Source organism: Lonchura striata, chromosome 1 (genome assembly GCF_050655825.1).
Source record: "Lonchura striata isolate lonStrDom1 chromosome 1, ASM5065582v1, whole genome shotgun sequence".
Lineage (NCBI taxonomy): Eukaryota > Metazoa > Chordata > Aves > Passeriformes > Estrildidae > Lonchura > Lonchura striata.
Genome location: NC_140703.1, coordinates 11,848,070 through 11,866,954, shown reverse-complemented (window position 1 = coordinate 11,866,954; position 18,885 = coordinate 11,848,070). Strand labels below are relative to the sequence as shown.

The window sequence follows — 18,885 nt, the reverse complement described above, 5'->3', positions numbered from 1 at the left end:
ATTTAACACTCTCCTCTCAGATCCAAGTAGTTTTCTTTGTTTGTTTGTTTTGTGGGTTTTTTTTTTGTTTGTTTTATTTGTTGTTGTTGTTGTTTTGGTTTGTTTTTCTTTTTTTTTGTTAAGGTCTTGCCCAACCTAATGAATGGTGGCTCTGGAAATTTCTGTGGAAAGAGAGAATGATATTTTTTTATCATGATGAGGGTGCTCCCCCTCTCAAATGCAGAGTGTCTCAAGTGTTCCTGTAAAAGAAAAGTGTAGTAGCAATTGCTAAGGGGTGGCTTGATCCTTATTTTTTGTAACTTGACTTCACTTTTCAACTTCCTCTTCCCAAAGAAACTCATTTGGAACTATATTAAAATGTAGAGGGGGGGGGGGAGGAGAGGAACTAATTTTGACTTCTCTCTGAAGTTTTGCATACTTCTAGATAAAAGTATGTTTTTTGCTGATTTTTTTTTTTTTTTTGGTGGGGTGAGGTGCTGTGTTGGTTTTTTGGGCTTCTTTGGCTGTTTTTGTTGTTTTGATTAGGATTTTTTTACCTAATAAATGAACCAATTACAGTCTAGGCATCTTTTTAATGTTTAAGTTTTATTTCAGTGAAAACAGGTTATTTTTTTTTGAGCAGCTAAGAAAAAATAGAAAATTTGGTTTAACTATTTCTTGTATGATACAGAAATTCAACCAAAATGTCCAACCACATTGGAGAGGTTTTTTTAGGGATGTCTCTCTCTGTCACTTCTGTGAAACATCTTAAAGACTGATTATGATATTTCTTTGAGGAATTAGGCACCAGGTTCAGCCTCTGCTTTGACTCAGACTGAACTGTAAATTCTTCATGTCAGGTGAATTGTCCTTGGGTTTATAGTTCATTTGTTTCACATTTTCTGGCATTGTAACTAGTTCAAAAAGTGTAATGATGTAAAATTGTTTATTATGTTTAAGAGAGCCAAGTTGAAAATTGCCTGATCGTACAGCATGGTAGTCATAAGAAATACATCATGTCTTGAAATTCAGGACTTTTACTAGCCATTCAACAGAGTGCCTTCACAGCAGTCCTACAGTGAAATGTGTTATTTAAGTCAACACTACTTACCTCTGTTAAGTTATTCTAGAGATTTCTAAGCAAAGCTGGAACTTCTCACAGAGTTGAAATTAAATTCAGCCCAGCACAGAGGGCAATAGCCCAAACTGTAGCACTTATTGTTCAATGAAATTAGTAGAATTCATCATTAGTAAGTCATTTCCAGCCAGAGACCATAATTTAACATTAGTTGAATATTTTCATTATCAGGTGGAAAAGTAGAATTTCTCAAAGAATGAGAGAGCGAACAAGGTCTGTCTAGTTTTAGATTGTAAATAACAAGTGTGTTGCCACTAACAGATATCATGTAGGTATCAATAGTGTCAAAAAGAGACTAACTCCCTTCTTCATTTACTTTCACTGAGTGATTGGTGCAGAGATTTGCAAGCCTAAATAGCTGCAAGTAGTTGTATGCTGATTTTTACAGCTGCTGCTCTCCTAGCCTGTTGGCTTTCTTAAATTCACAACATTTCTGAGCTGGAGACTGATCCTGTTAAAACTCCTAAGTGAGCTTTGCTAGGGGCATTAGCATTGGTTGGTAATGAGGTGCTGTGAGGAGGATGGCCCACTGCTTGGAATTCCATGTCTGAGGGGCTGTCTTGGGTAAAAAATTCCTATTCACTGTGTATTTATATTTTGCACAAGACCAAACATTACAGTGACACACGACACTTCCAGTAGCTTTCAGTGCATCTTCTTCCCCCTCGATCATTTTGAGCAGTGTGTGGTTAAATCTCCTAGAACGCAATCAATCTCTCAGAATGATGATCAGCAGGTTCATTGGTTAAATTTGGTCTGGGCTCCCTGCAGTTGATTATAAACCTTTACACTAAAAAAGGTAGGCACAGCCTCTGCCACTTAAATTAATAAAAAGTCCTGTCCTTCTGTCCTTTACTGCAGTAATTTAAAACTTTGACCCAATCAACCCTTGAATGCAAATGAGTGAGCAATCTGGAGAAACAGAGTGTTGATCCAGTCAATCTGCAGCCATTTTCAGAGCAGATTTTAAAGATGTACGTGACATTGGCCATTAGTGAGCCAGCAAAGATGAATGGGCCAATAAACGAACATATTTCACTTCTTTCATCTGCCAAGATGAAACATCATCTTGGTGTTCGACTGCTTTTTGTTGTTTGGTCTTTTATTTTCTTAATTTGCACTACAGTATTTTGAAAGGCATGCTATCAATCCTTTAATTGACTTTTCTAAATAATTTTTTTTTCCAGTAAGTCCCCTTGAGTGGATTGATCTTGAGAATTTTGGCTTTCTTAATATTTTTCCTTTGTAACTCATTAAAAATATTCTGATTTTTAAAGATATTGTCTCTAAGATTGTTTAGAAAACAAATGGAGAAATGAATATTTGGCATTGCATTTTAAAAAAGAGTGACTTAGCTAGTAAAATTCAGCATCCAGAAAAAAAAATCCTTTTTTTTTGTTTTGTTTTACATACAGTTGCTTTAGGTTTTGTGAAAGTTCAGAGTAATTTTTAGTAGTATGGATTTTGTTGATAATGAACAGTTATTTTCAGCCATTATAGAGGCCCAGAATATGTCTGAGAGCAAAACATGTCTTTGAAATAATTTATAAATTATCTGACACCTGTCAACAGAGAAAAAAGGAGAAAAGCATATTGTTGAGTTAGTGTTATTTCTGCAAAGACATTTGCTTCTTGAAGTTTTCAGTCTGAACAAAATACTAATGTTTCTTTTTAGGTATTATCTGTTGGACAGTGCACTATCAAAAGTAAAGTAAGATAGGATTTAAGTTTATTAAACAGTTTAACACTGAGAGTAAAAAGGTGCAGTGAATATTGTTGACAAATTCCTTTGGGTTGTGCTGTTTTGTTTTCAGAGCAACTGGGATTTTATTCTCTTTTTTTGTTTTGAATTATTTAGCTCATCATTATGAGTTATATTCATGGTGCTTTGCGGCGTTTTGATCAGCGGTTTATCCCGGGGTTTTAAAACATGTGTTCATTTATGTGTCTGGCTGACCAGCTGCCTTCCCTTTTTTTCCTTTTTCCGATGTGACAGGAGAACGGAGCGATTCCTCGCAAGGAAAGCGCATCTCACTGGGCGATGCTGAGCTGCGCCTTTCCGTGGGGGCTGAGCCCCCTTCCCCTGCCCCATCTCACAGCCGCCCCCCGCCTCCTCCCCACAAAGAGGTGAAGTCCCCTGGGTCTGTAATTGCCAGGAGATGAAGGGATGATGGGGAGTGATCACAGTCAATAGCTTTGATTAACAATAAGGTGGGAAATTAGCGATGCTAGCATTCAGCTCCCCTGCCTTGCCGTCCCCATATGCTCCCCGCAGCCTGCGCTGGCTGGTTCGCAGGGTGGTCACTGTGCCTGGTGGGTTGCAGAGCCACACTGGCAGTGGGGACAAGAGGGGACAGCTTTTTGGGGAGCCTGGACAATGCTCCCTGGCGCATCCCTCCGGGCTCCGCCACGCAGACGGGCGAAGGACGAGGTGTGCCGCACGCTGGCTCTGTGGCTCTTGCTGTCATGTGTGGATTTAATTGTGTCTGGACGTGTTGTGATCAAAATGGCATCTGCTGTTACTCCTGTGACCCCATCAGCAGCTCTGGTGTTGTTTCCGACAGACTCCGAAGACCTAGAGAGGGGGAACGACAGCGGGACACCACTGCCCACCTCTGATAACGGCGACAATTCGCTGGGCTACACAGGTAGAGTGCACCTTTCCAAAATATTCCTGACTGCCTCCTCCTGACACTTTACACCCCATCTGCCATTGCCACCTGTATACTTTCCTTTAATCATCTTTGCCTAGCTGGCTCTCTTTCACCATCGCCTTCAGAAGTTCAGCATTGTTGGGAAATATAATTGTGTCTTTTAACTAACCAAGATGACTGTCCTTGTGCGTGTGTTAGTACATGTCAATGATTTAAATGTTTAAATTTGCTTTGTTGAGACAATTGCACCCATTATTCTCTTTTGAACTGTATATATTAGTGCATGAGGCAATGTATCATCTCAAGGAAATTATTCCAAAGACCAAGGGGATTTTTCCATGTGTTTACTTGGGGATTTTTTGGCTTTGTTTCTGTTATAAACAAAAGTAAAATATGTTGCAGCAGGGAAGAAAACCCAAATGAGACTAAACTGTGATTGGAGAAGAGTGTGTTTCATTGACTTCTGCTTTGCATAAACTACAGAAATGTGTCTCTAGGCCAAATAAGAAAAGCCACAGAATAAGCAGCACCATACAGCAGTTGATCTCTGAGGAACCCAATCCTGTAACTCCTCTGCAGCCTGAAATGGTACCTGGCTCCAGGAATCACTGACCACAGCCCAGTCCTAGCTGCAGTCATGGGATTTCATGAACTACTGGTGCTCCAGTGTGACTCAGATATTCCTAAGACAGTCTTGCAGGGTACAAGAAGAGGACAGGCAGGTATATAAGAGAGAGAGAGTGAGCAATTTCTTGTCTATCCATAAAACTTCAGGTCCTGTTATATGCCACTTACACTGATTGCAGCTTTCATCACCTGCCCCTCACAATCATCTCTGCATGTGGTTTAAAACCTTGATACGTAATTTTATTTCAGTTTGAAATATTTTTTTTTCCTAAAGAAGTAAAAAAAAAGTAAAGCAATACCAATTTCCCCTCAGTCAAGATAGATGCCTTTTTAGGAAAGCATCACCTGAATCCTGCTGTATGTGGATTATTTAGACTTTTCTACATTTTGAATATTCGTATTGATTTTGTTCCAAATTCTTCCCCTTGCATGCTCCAAGCTTGTCACGTGTTCATTTCTGATGCATATGGGGTCATCATATTGACAAAATATAGCTTTACATTTTTTTCCTTACTGTAAGTTAGACTTTTGCTTTCAGAGAACAGGGATGGGAATCACGATCCCTGGTTCTTGTATTTAAACAGCCACTAATTTACTTGGAACAGCAAGTCAGACTCTTTTAATAATAAACTGGCTTGGTTTTACCTGGAGATGAGCAGCCAGTTCCCCTCCAGCCTCCTCACTCACCCTGGGGCTGGGGCTGGTGCTCTGCAGGCAGATTCCTGCACCTGACAGCCTCACACCTGTCCAAGAGGCAGGTGAGAGGCCCTGTGTGCAGCCCAAAATCCCCCTTATGCACAAGAGCAACAAGGCTGAGAATTTAGAAGGAGATCCCCTAACTTTTTCCACTGGAAAGGGGTGGAGGCTTGAGGCAGGTTCTCCCATGGCAAGCGCACTGGGAGGGGGATGGCAGGCAGAGGGTGCAAGGGCTGCAGGCACTCCTGCTCCAGATTTAAGGCAAATAAGGCAGTGTTCAAGACAGCACCTCCACTCTGAGCCTGGGGGCTTGGGACAATGTCCCAAACAGACCTTTCTGTGTCTGTCTACCCCCAAAGATCCCTGTTCTGTTCCGAGGTGCACGCGAGGATCCGGGCACTGCATCCCAGCATCCCGGAAAGGCGCTGCGGGGCACTGCAGCTGCCTCTGCGGGACTCATGGGCTCACCTGAGAGCACTGACAGCACCAGCCCTGCTCCAGGAGCTCCCCGGAGGCTCCACTTCTCAGCTCTAGGCCATATTTTAAAAGTGTTTTCCAAGTAGGCACAAAAGTCAGGATTGAGTTAGAGGCAAACACAAGCTGAACAAAAATGAACGCCTAGAAGACGACTGGTCTTGTTTAATTGGATATTTTGTGCCTCTGTTTGAATGAGCACCAAGTGAAGGAAAGACCAAGCTTTTCACATTTAAAGATTTAATGATCCAGTACTTTTTCTCCACTGTGTAATAGTAAGCAGTATGTACACCTTGATTTATATGGAAAAGCCCTGAGGTATTAAAATTACTCCAACAGGTTTCTCTAGTAATCAGTAAGAGTTTAAAAAATAATATTAATTGGAATGTGACCTTATAGGTAAAGTTGCCTTTTTTTCCCTCCTAATTGTGCGTTCATTCATATGGGCCTAATAGGGAATTCACGGATTTTACAGAAGTAGTCTTAGATCATTTTTTGTTCTCTCTTGCCTTTAGAATTCTATTCTCCAAAAGGAAAACCATTCCAGAAGCTTGTTTGTACTGAAAATTCTCTCTTTCCTAAAATAACTTGGATTAAGTCCAGGATGCCTGGATCCAGGGGTGAAGTAAAGAGCAGTTTATTTTTCAGTCATGTATCTATCTTCAGGTGGTGCCTGAATGAACAAAACCCATTCAAGTAGATAAATGCTGTCATACCATAGGATTTTTTGCTCATATTTGAGAGCACTGACACGTCTGCAAGGCACATCTTCCTCCCATTCCATATAAGTTTAGCTGCAATCTATAGAAGCAAACATTTACATGTATGGGAACTTTCAGGAGTAAAGATTATAAATTTTTTCCTACATAATTTTCTTTCCCTAGATGTTTTTCATGGGGAACATGTGCAGCTATTTCATACTGTGTTCTCCTATAGCCCCCTTTTTGCTATTATTTTTTCTCCTAAATCTAGAGATTTTTTCCTATCCACTTAGGTTTTGCTGTCTCCACTATAGATGTGAGCACTTGAGTGGAGAAATAAGCTCATGCCAAAAAGTAAACACATCAATTTCAGAGGAGAAAGAGGAGATAATAATACAAAATGTTTCAGATAAATTTGAAGTTGGCAATACATTTCAATATTATTGCAACAAGAAAATGATGAACTTCTATTTGATTTCTCATTATTCTCAGTATGTTATAAGACTGAACTCCAGATTTTTTTTTTTATCCTTTTGATAAAGTGACATCCACTAGATTGTGCACTTTTTCTAGATCATCAGGATTTTATAATCCAAACAAATATTAATAGTTATTAACTGTAGACACAACTGCAGAAACTTTATATACATCTATATTAAAGGTAATAACTTTGAAATAGCATCTATAATGTGGTAGGGGCTGAATAAACCTCAGAATCAAGAAAAGAAGTTCAAGCATTGAAGATTTTTCCATATGCATGACATTGGTATTAGACGAAAGGAGTTCATAAGAAGGGTTTTTTTCTTGCATATTTAATACCAGAAAAATACTAAAGAATAAAAAATACCTCTAAAAGCTGATGTGACCCCATAGGCAGCATAGATGCTAGATGTAGCTGGGTTGATTCAGCCAAGAATTCAGGGTTAAAAAAGTAAATAACTTTTTACTGTTACTCTGTCAGGGTAAAGAAATGAGCCTGGAAGATTACTTTGTCTGCATCTTCACAAAAGATCAGTTCTACAGTGGCAAGGCCAGACTGGAAAATAATTGCATTGTTAAGATGTGTAACAGCAAAAATCTAAATAGCTATTCAAACAAGATGCATAAAGAACAGGCCAAATCACAGTGAGATTCAATAGGGTAAAAGAATGTTAGTTAGATACTTTGTGTTATATTGAATTTGTCTTAAGGAAGACACCCAGAGTAGATTTCTGAAATGCTGCATGAGCACCCGTTTCTCTTTCTATAGACTTTAAGGGGACTTCAGATGACAAGCAATCATGTAGATACTTAAAAATGATTGCAAGAAATTTCACATCCCCATCAGCTTGGATCTAAGTTCAGAGAGGAGAACTAGGTGACAGGAGCGAGAGAATAGAGTGAAATTTAATTTGATCACTGAAGGAAGACGGGAATGGAGGATGCAAGTAGGAATTCAGTTCTTTGTCAGGTTTAGGCTGTGGAGATGTCAGACCAAGCTATTGTTTAAACAGTTATTTTTGAGGTGAAAGAAACCCTAAAGTTATCCATCATTGGGAGTTTTTTGTTGTTTTTGTTTGTTTGGCTTTTTGTTTGTTTTTAAATAATTTAAATCCTGGAGAAAAGAATGGGGACAAACAGAAAGGAAAGGAAGCAAGGAAAAAGATCTAGCACTGTATAGCTGAGGAAGTGTATGGAAAATCATCTGAATAAGATATTGGACGAACTCAGAGGATAGAGAATTTAGAAAAAAAAAGCCATAGAAGGAAATGCCTTTAAAAACATCAGGTTTTCCAAGAGAATGGCTTGCATTTAGTCACTAAATGGAGCAGATGATGTGTTGAGTGATGTCTGTAGTCCTGGAGAAGCTTTGAGAGCCACAACTCTGCAGCAGGGAGTAGGGGAACCTGAAGAGCATAGGGTAAAACCATCTTGACTAAAGCTACTAAACATATGTCTTTGTTTAATATTTACTGTTAGAGCAGATTTTCAAGAAAAGACTGAAGTAATTAATATTTCCACATCAGATATCACATGTGGCATGCCAGCCTGAACAGTAAAGAAAATGTTTCCTCTTGGCTCACAGGCTTCTTTATTCCTCCCCCAACACAGTGCAAAGGCAGTAGGTGTCAAATATGAACCTCAGTTATTTTCCACATAATCAATGGCTGCAGAGTAATCTCTGAGATTGCATTGTGCTGTGCTATTGAAGTGTATGGAAGCAGGATATCCCAGGAAGTAGCACATTTCCTGTTAAATCAAGTGTGACATAAATATTGGGGATCATTTAACAGATCACAGAGTATTGTTTGTGTTACAGAGACCAGAAGGATGGCTTGTTAAATTAACACTATATAGCCAAACATTTGCAGGCAAGGATCACCACTCCTCATTAAGTAGAGACATAACTTTTTAAAGGGATATTTTCAAATACTTTTTTATTCCTAGTTTTCTCAGACAACTCTTCCAGTATGTAAAGAAATCCTGTGGTTCCCAACTGAGACCTGAAATTAGTCTTCAGTTTGTTTCCCCCCGATTTTAATCCTGAAAGTATTGTGGTATTCTTTTGTATAACCAAAGACTCCTTTTTTTCTCACATTGCCTTTCTTCTTTACTACCATGCTGTTATGTCATCAAGAGAATTGTTTTTAGTGCATCACTGCTTGTCCCATGTGAAATAGGACAGGCTGGCCTTGGAGAGCATTTTAAGGGGAAATCTATCTTCATTTCATGGCCATGTCTGAAACATTTCTTCCTCTAGTCCAGTTATCTTGCATAGGTTATGCTATGTATTAGAGGGTGCTTGTTTTGAAAAGTGGTAGTTCAGAAAACATGCTCAAAAAATATTTATTTTACATCAAAGGTGGAAATCTACACTAATACCTTGTAAGAAATGGGAGTATGTTTCAACTTTTTTAAGATTAGTAGATGTAGTAAATGTACATACAGATTTTGTGGCTGAGAGAAAGAGGGGAGAAGAGAGAAAGCTGTCATATGCAAAAGGAAGAGAAATAAAAATTTTGGAAATAAATATTTACTATTTGATATTCCTTATAGATTATCATCTTTTGTATAAGTTGGAAAGAAAGACCAATTTTGGGGAAAAAACCACATGGTAGAAGCAGTTTGGCTAGTGGGTTACAAAAGATGACAGATGAAGGTGTAGGCTGCAGAGTGTGGATATTTTTGATTTGTCAGAGGCTGCAATTTCAGATGGGAAGCAGGTAGCTAGCGATGTCTGAACAAAACAAAAATCTTATTGCCATGCAAGAATTCCAAGTGAGCTATTGGCACATCTCATATTGCACTGCATTCATGGTGGCAAACACCTGGTGAGAAAAACAAACTCTTGTTTGCACTGCAGAACCAACAAAGATCTGACAGGGCTGAATGAACCACTGGATCAGATAGCAGCAACATTAAATTTTTTGTGGTTACAGAATCCTTATTGCTAGTGGTAATACACAGTAGACTTCATCTGGGCATTTATATCTCAGGATATGTACAAAGCTTGCAGTTAAAACACTTTCCCCAGTCTTTATTTTTTTTAAAACTTGCTAACTGAGCTCTTGAGTCACTGAGAGAATGAACATAAAGCCCCATGACACCAATTTTCCAATTTTCCAAAGTTACGTCTTAGAGTACATCTGCACTCTAAATCCAGGAACAGATGGGTACTGTTATGCCTATTTAAAAAAAAAAAAAAAAAAAAAAGGAAAAAAAAGTCCTCTGCTCTTGTCTATCAGCCCCCCATGTCAATCTAAACTGTCAGAAAAGTCCTTTCTGTTTTAGCCTTCTCTTTGCAGGCAGTCTTCTGACACAAATCCTGAGGATTTGTTTTTAATATATATTAAAATATAGATGTAAATATAACACCAATCAACGGGATTGCCTGTCAATGAGAGCAGGCAACACTGATATTAAAGCAATAATAATTTAATCAAAACTCTTATTAGGAGTATTGGAGCACAGATACTCCCACTTACATAAATCTTGCACTGCCAGTTTTTATGAAAAAGTTAATAGAACATCTCCTCTTCCAAATATTGTGTTATACTTCAAGGTAGAGTTTTTATTAAAACAAAAAGCATGGCAATGTCCCCTGTTTCTCAATCAGTGAGAGCCAGAATATTGCGTGAAGAATTTGTCTAACACTGACTTTAGCAGCAGTAAATCCCTCTTTATAGTTGAGGTGCTAGGAATTTTTCTAAACAACCATATCTCAGGAGGATGAATTTGAGCTTGAGAAGGTGCAGGAAAGAGCTATTAAAATAGTTAGGGAATAAAAAGTTCATTTTGATGGAGGCCTTAATGAAAGGGCTATGTGACTGCATTTGTTGCCAGCCTTGTGATTTTAGAGAACAAATACAATAAAAGTACATTGCTTATTTAACTTGGAGAAATCCAGTCATTGATAAATAGCCTATCTTTTACAGTACTTAAATTCTGGGCTTTTATAATAGGAAGTTCTAAGCTTTTATTCATGTTTCTCCTTGAGAAAAGACAAAGCAGTTAAAAAATGGGCTTTAGTAAATTTAGGATAGAAATTTAGGGTGTGATACAGGAGCAGATTTTAAAGCACTTCTCAGCCAGGAGCTTGAAATCTTCTTTCCAAATATTTAAATTTGTGATAGGCTATGAGAGGCTATGCATGCTCGGTTTGATTCCCCAGGATGAGCATTTTAATCTTGAGTTCATGTGTTCCTAATTAATTATAAGACAAGTAAAATCAAAACAAAATGCATTCACAGCATATTATAGTTTTTCTTTTCCATTTGGGCTGTCACAGACAGGAACCCCTGGAGTTGATGAGAGGCTTTCTGCTGAGGGCCTCCTAGCAAGAGCAAAGACAGAGCAAATTACCCTCAGACACTGCTGTCAGTTCAGCGAATTAAGTATGCAAAGCAATTTGTGAAAATGTTCTGAAGTGCAAATTTCTGCCACTAGGTCAAAAGAATATGAATTATCACAGGATGAGCAAGGTAAGAGGACATCATTCCCCATCTTCATCAGGGTGTTAAACAAGTTAGTCTTTGATTTTAGCCAGGCAAATTGTTTTATTTAAAAAAGAAGGAAGTTAGTAATGCACATGATTACATTGAATGCATAGCAGCGAAAGGCTCTGCATAGATGAGAATATTAATTTATTGCATTATTGAGTAGTACAGGAAAAGAAAAGCATTGAAATGTATTTTCTGTAATTTAGATATTATCATTGTTGATTATTTATCATAATAATTACCATATAGGATCATGGATGTGTAGGCTAATTCAGGTTGGAAGCAATGATTGGAGGTCTCAAGTCCAGCTTGCTAAACAAGGCAGGGTCAAGTGTGAGTCGGAGCAGTCTGATCAGGGCATCATCCAGTTAAGTCATGAAAACTTCCAAGGACAGAGATCTTTGGCTGCTCCACTGGCTGCCTGTCCTCACAGGGGAAAAAAAATTCTCCTGCTATGACTTATGCCTGTTGTCCCTCTCCCTGCCACAGACCAGAGGACAGGAGGCTGTGCTGTGGCTCTTCAGTCCTCCTGTGGTTGCCTCTTCCCCAGGCTGAACAAGCCCTGGTTTTTCACCCCCCAAGCAAGTGCTCCAGCCCTGAGCATCCTGTTTGGCCCTGTGCTGAGCTCAGCCCAGTTTGTCAGTGACTTTACTTTAAAGGCTGAACTTGTTTTGGCTCAGAGCCTCAGTGCCCACCCAGCAGAGCTGCTTCCCAGCCTGTGTGGGTGCAAGGGGTTTTCCTGCATCCCTTTCCACAGCAGGACTTTGCATCTGTCCTTGTTCATTGTCATTAGGTTCCTGTTGAGAACCTCCAGCCTGGCTCCCTGCAGGTGGTAGCCCTGCTGTTGGACATGTGGACTGGTTCCCCCAGCTTGGTTTTGCCTGTCAGCATGAGGAAAGTGCCTTCCCTGCCCTCCTGCAGTGGCTGATAAGGACCTTGAGCAGGTCCCTGGGCAGGCATGGAGGTCCCTCTTTTGTTACAGTTCTCTGGGTAGGCTGCAGCCCATCCACCACTAACTTTTGAGGTGGTGCATCATCAAGTGTCAGAATCTGAGGTATTGATGATTCTGAGATTGTATAAAGTCTCTGTCTTTCTGCCCCGCTGCCAAAACAGAAGCCATAATTGATCTGTGCTGGTTTCAAGGTTGTTTATTCTGTTTATCTCTCACATGTTCTGCTGCCCTGCCCAGCTCTGTCCTGCAGGGCAGTGTGTGGGGCTCTGCCCTCAGTGGGATGTTACAAACATTAAATACCAGAAACTCCCTGGGCTGGATTTACAATAACGTGCCAATATCTGTCACCTACGTTGGACAGTGTGTCCCCAGCCTGAACCAACAGAAAAATGCCAACACCACAGTGAGACATGGAGGGCATGAAGAAGGAGAAAAAGGACAAGACACACCCAATTTCCTCCATCTTGTCCCCTTTGGACGCCTTATCTAGAATCCTAAAATTTTACTTTTGCACCCGTGCCACACCTAATTATTACTTATATCAAACACTCAGAGCTTGTAATTCACCCTGTGAGATTGAAAACTCTTTTCCATGGACAGAGATCACAGACAGTGTCTCTGGGGGCTCTGTCCAGGGGGGTTCCTGACCCCTGCCAGGGTCCCAGACCTTCCAGGCCAGCCGGAGGGAAGCCCTGCATTCCCACAATCAAGTTTTTGCTCATCACCCATCCAGGCCATAGCATCCCTGCTTGGATACAAGAATTTTGGGGGAGATAGTATTGAACTCAGTACATGGGAGTTCAAAAACACAAATAGGCTATCGATTTAGGATTTCCCAACAAAACTGATCTCCCCTGTTTGCACTGGTTTTTAGCAGCAGCTATTGTCCCAGAGCTAATACATGAATCTATCTCCACATTTTTTTTTTTTTTTGTCAGATCCTTCTGGAAGTGCTGCCAGCCATTTATTTTCAGGGCTTTGTGTGTATGTATGTGATTCTTGTGAGTTGCTTATCCATAAACCATAACAAGTTGAACCATCACCTACTAGTGTTAAAACATTGTAGGAAACTTTTTAGAAGGAACTGTATTGATTTTCAGTGACCCTTGTATAAAGAGGGAGATGTTTTCTGTGGTGCAATTTACTGGAGAACTTATTATTTATAGGGCTTTTGTCTAATACTTCCTAAAAGGCAGTGAAAAAACTACTACTAAAACTCACTGCTGCTGTCTTTACTAGAGAAAATACTATTATTTTTTTTTTACCCTGTTGCTTTTTAACTGTGAATACTTTAAAACAATATCTTACAAACCACTAGCTTTTTTATTAGAATCTTTGCCTCTGCTTAGGCTCTTCCTTTTCTTCCCATCAAATGGTCCTTGTGAGGCAATAAGAACCAGTTGCTTCATCCTCCTTCCCTTGTCTTTAATTTTATTTCCTTAATTTCATGGTTTGTTTCTGAATAACCATCAGGAAAAGAAGGAATAGACTAACTAGCCCACTCATACATTCATAATTTAGCCACTCAAAAAACACTGAAGCACCATTTTTCTGTATTTATTTTTGTCTAATCTTTTGCAGAATAAATTTCTGTCTTGTTTTTGGAGTAGTGCAAAACCAAATATGATATTTTTCTTTTTCTGTTAGGAGTAAATACTGCCCAAGGGAGACAGTATTAAATCTACTTTGGTAGATTTAAAGTTTTGATAGCAAAGTATAATTTCTTCCTTTTCAGTAAGGTAGTTTACTTGTGCTCTGGTGTGTAATGAGGCCTTTCATCATTTCATATGTAGATTGCTTTATTTTTTGATTAAAAACAAGTGGATATTATTGCAGTCTTTCCATCAATGGCAATCATAAGCTTTGACAGGAAGCTCAAGATAAAGGAAAAAGAAGGTAAAAGGAACTTATTGATCAAGTGATTACAAAGTTAGTGTTCTGGATTTTTTCCAAAACCTCAAAAGGCAAAATTAGCATAAAAGTCTGGTGGGAAGGAAGATGTCTGTTTCACTTGGGAAAACTACTGTGCAGTGTACAGTATTGCAGAGAGTTTATAGACCATGTTTAATGGACAGTAAGTACATCACAGGAAGCTGAAAATGGCTTTAGGGTTATTTTTCCTTCACAATTCCATCTGTTTAATTAGAACATCCAGACCATTATCAGATGGATCAAATAGGAAACTTATCTGTGAAATATACTGTAGAAATCTGTGGGAATACTGCAAACACTGTTGTGCAATGTGCACTAAAATGATTTTCAGTTCTGGAGCACACAGCATCACCGACAAGTTGACTGGATTTTCATGCAAAATTTAGATTTGTACATATAAGTACTTCTATTTCTGTCCTTATTAAGAATTAATAAAATTATATCCAGAGCATAATTTAAAAACCCACATATTATGCAACAAGTAATTATATAAACCCTCTATATAAAACTAATGAAATTTTAAAAGATAGCAGATATAGATATCACACTCAGCATTTGATACACACACATGTATTTTGAGGGCTTTGCAAGAACTGAAGATTTGGAGGGAAAAAAAATTATCAGTAGCCACAGTGTTTTGATTTTTCACTTTTTCATGTGAGCATGGCTGACTCCTGGCAGAGGCTTCCCAGAGAGGCTGTGGAATCTCCATCCTGGGAGATAATCAACAGCCTCCTGGGCAAGGTCCTGGGAACCCAACTATAGGTGGCCCTGCTTGAGAAGAGGAACTGGACAAGATCAATTCTGTAGGTCCCTACCAAGCTCAAGCAGTCTGTGATCTTATAATATAAAACCTTACACCAAATAAAAAGCTTTGTAGATCTTAACCTACCTGAAGATAACTATTTTCTTGGCCAAAAATGTTCCTTGAAAAACCAAAACTTATGTGAGGAACAGCAAGATTGTTTGTCTGCCCATAAAGTCCAAAACACAGAGGCATTTTCTTTCCAGAAAAAGATGGAAAACATCACCAAGATTAGGAGCTCTTTGCTCTTTCTTCCAGAAGCAAAGCAAGAGTTATAGACCCCAATTATTGAGAGGGATGTGCTTTTGCCATGCTAGTGTGTTAGAATATGCCTCTATAGTTCATGTGCATTATAAATGAATTAATTGATATATAAATTCAATATGTCAGTTATAGGCTTATCCACCTGTATACACCTATATGCTTCAGGATAGCTTGTCTCTGTGTTTCTGTGCTTGCCTACATGCTGAATATCGATCCAAACCAAGGCAGCTACAAATATCAAGAGAGTAGGGTCTCAGAGGAGAGCAATGGAGAGGATAAATGATTTATTTCTATTTTCACCCACATGACTGTAAATATAATACCTAAAAAGAATATACCTGTTGATATCTCCTTCCTATCTGGGTCTGTAAAAGTTCTCTGAAGAGTAAATGGATCTAGTTTTCAAATCTGAACAATTAATTCTTTTGTAATAACCATATGGCATCTTTATGAATTTTCTACTTATTTTGTTTGGAAATGCCCTTGCATTAAGGTTAAGGTCTTTTTGTAGCTGCAGATGCTCTTAAAATCTGCAGTCCAGAAGCTGAACTGAGATAAAGAAAAAGCGTCACGACACAGTTATTTTGGCAGCCTGATCAAAGCAGGATGGCTGTATTTAGGCAGACAAGTGTATCAAAGGGATGCAGTTTGAAAAGGCTGAGTTAGCATTCCCAAAACTGTGTCCCTGTGATATGCTCTGCAGTGCTGCTGGCAGAACACAAAGCACTGGGAAGTGTTTTGCATCCGTCAGGACACAGCTTGACCCGAATATAGTGAGAAATTATGATTCATTACAATCTCTTGCTGCTTATATTAATTTCCCTCTAGCCATAACACATCTGTTCATGGTAAGATTGATCCAATACCCATCCAACTGCAGTTGAATTGTTTCAGCAAGCAGTGGATTCAGTAAATATTATCCATGAGAAGATTATAATAAAAAAAAAACCTTAAAACTGCCTTAAGAGAATGTGTCCAACTAGAACAACACAAGGCACTTTCTCAAATGTAGTTTCCTTCTTTTTTTATCATGATAATGGAAAGTCCTGTCCTGTGAGGTATGGAATATCTCTTAATTAGCGTTTTTCATTTGCTTATTTATTGGTTATTTCCAGTAGGGATAAAGAATATTCAGGTCTCTATTAGAGCACTGAAATAGTCAGGACAAAAACTTGGATTATACCCAGCCTCTTGTAAAATAACCTGTAGTTTAGAATAAAGTGAAATATTCCATATAAGTGGAATCTTATAGTTATTTTCATATTACACAGAAATCAGTGAGTGAAGCACTGCAAACACCCACTGGCCACTTGCCTCTTCTACTGTAATGGAGCAGCGGTGGAGAAGAGCTTGAGTGATTAGTGATTTCCTTGTTCCTTACAAATTATTTAGTCAGCATTTCCTTCTGAGCCAGTGATTTCTCTTCTTAGTGCCACTACAAGGATAGAAGGAAATTAAGAGTCTGGTGGTGAAACTGTAGAGGACTGGAACAGTCTGGATGTTTTCCATATTATTTTTGTATTCCATAGAAGTGAAATTAGAGAAACTATTCAGACTCATTACATGACAAAATGGTGTGCAGCTGTCTGATTTACAGGTTTCTTTATCTATGTTTTTAGAACACACTGGTCTATAACAAACAGGAGTTATAGATGCCCCATTTCTGGAAGTGCTCAAGGCCAAGCTGGATGGGGTTTCTGAGAAACCTTGGCTAGTGGAAGGTGTCCCTGCCCATATCAGGGGATTGGAAATTTATGATTATGATCTTTAAGATGCCTTCAAACCCAAACCCTTCTATGACTGTTTGTTTTTATAAATCAAACTGATACACTAGCTATATCTTGACTTGAATTTTCTGTAACATTCACTGGTATTTCTCAAAACAAAGCCCAGAGGGACTTCTTTTTTATTTAGCTAGAGATGACTACTTCTTTCCAACATACATAAAACTTACCAAAATTCAAATACCTTCATAGTATTTGAATATCTTTTATTCCCAACGGAGTTAACAATTGCATTTGAAAAAATGCTGTCAATTACTATTTTCATGTCCTTTCTTTGCACCATTATTAAGAATGTCTAACTCTGTCAGCATAATATTTTGTATTTATAAATGCCAATATTTTTTTTAAGCAAGAGAGTAAAATAGGAAATTAATCTTATAAGGTATGTTAGAAGCACCCAGAGTTGCACTGGATGATTGTTGTTTAGATTTGGAGAGACACCCAGGGTATGAGTTTCCATATGAATGATTTCTTGTCTTTTCAAGCTCTAAATAGCTTAAGGCTCACTAATTATACTGGTGCAGGGTCTACCTTAACAACAGCAAGCATCAGAACATATTTTAGATGGTCAGTACAGAAGAACTAGGTCAGGGACCTCCAGGGATTTCATCAAAAGGTTAAAAAACTAGAAGCACACCTTGAGCACCAATCACTGAGGCTAATGAGACCTCATTTAAATAGTTTTTCAGGGAAATAGAAAAGATCACCTCCTTTTGGGAAATGAAATCTTACTCTGATTCATCTTGTAGTTCTTCTCTATTTATTTTTTTGTTTACAAATATATTCCTTTATCTGTGCAAGGATATTACATTAATAGACATATATAAAATATGCTGCCATTAGCACAATAAACTCTAATTTTCTGAGACAGAAATGCAAAAATAATTCTCCACAGCAGATGCGTTTTCTTTAAAATTGAGTCTATTAATCTATCATATTAGCTACAAAATGAAAACAATAGCATACCTTATTTTCCTTTCCAAATCAATGAATTCCTTGATTAAGAGCATTCAGAAAGTAATCTGAGTGAAGAAAAAGTGTGTTATCTATGATGTTAAGATTGTAACAATTTATATATTTCATTATCAAGGTTTTTAGGTGAAAGTGTAAAATACTATTTATGAACATATAAAAAATATATATAAGAAAAGCATTAACTCTGTTAATTTAATATAATTTACTACATAAAATATGAAGATTTTATTATTTTCATTTTAAATGCAATAAAAAGACCTACTACATAAATATTCTTTAAGATAGTTCCACTGAAGCTCATCCTTCATTTTTTTAACATTGAAAGGTCTTTTAGCAAAACCTAGGGATGAAAAAAAATTAGGCCACAATGCCTTCATTGCTTATATAGTATGAGAATTATCTCCTAGGTGTGTTCTTTCTAATTTAAATTACCTATTGGCAACACAAGTATCTCCTCTGGCAGAGAAACAAAATAGTTAAATACATAATATTCAAATAAGAAGCCAAGAACAGTGTCACAGAATAAAAACAGTAAGCAGTAGCTTTGTGTCATTCTGAAATTGTTTTTATTTTCACTGTGTCCTTTCATGTACAGGCAAGAATCATAAGGGATTTGAAACAATTAAATTTCCTTTAAAGAATGATTGCCTAAAGACAGCCTGGGAATATAATACTAAAATAGTAGAAATTAACTGTACTGCTACACTCTAACTACATTTCATAGCTTTATGTTCCCCAAAGGTGCCTGGTGTGTGTGTTGCATTCAGTCCATCTGTGATTGATAGATGCAAGTTCCTCATGGTTACCAAATCAAGCATAATACCTTTTTGTTACATGTTGTATGGCTCTCAGTATGATAGGATGGAAAATTCTAATTCACTGAAGAGATTTTACTGTAATGCCTGATATATATCAAAAATCTCTT

General features: G+C 38.1%; 1 protein-coding gene across 9 annotated transcripts in view; it reads left to right on the top strand.

Annotated features, from left to right (window-relative positions):
• The window catches only part of ROBO1 (roundabout guidance receptor 1), a 684,183-nt gene that overhangs the window by 325,906 nt on the left and 339,392 nt on the right, over nucleotides 1-18,885 (top strand). For 7 of the 9 annotated variants that reach the window (XM_031505944.3, XM_085589954.1, XM_077790955.2 and 4 more), the window contains one exon: nucleotides 3,682-3,765. The exons of the other annotated variants lie outside the window; for them this stretch is intronic. In XM_031505944.3, coding sequence (XP_031361804.1) covers nucleotides 3,682-3,765 — 84 coding nt within the window. The remainder of the gene's footprint in view (nucleotides 1-3,681; nucleotides 3,766-18,885) is intronic. 9 annotated transcript variants of the gene reach the window in all.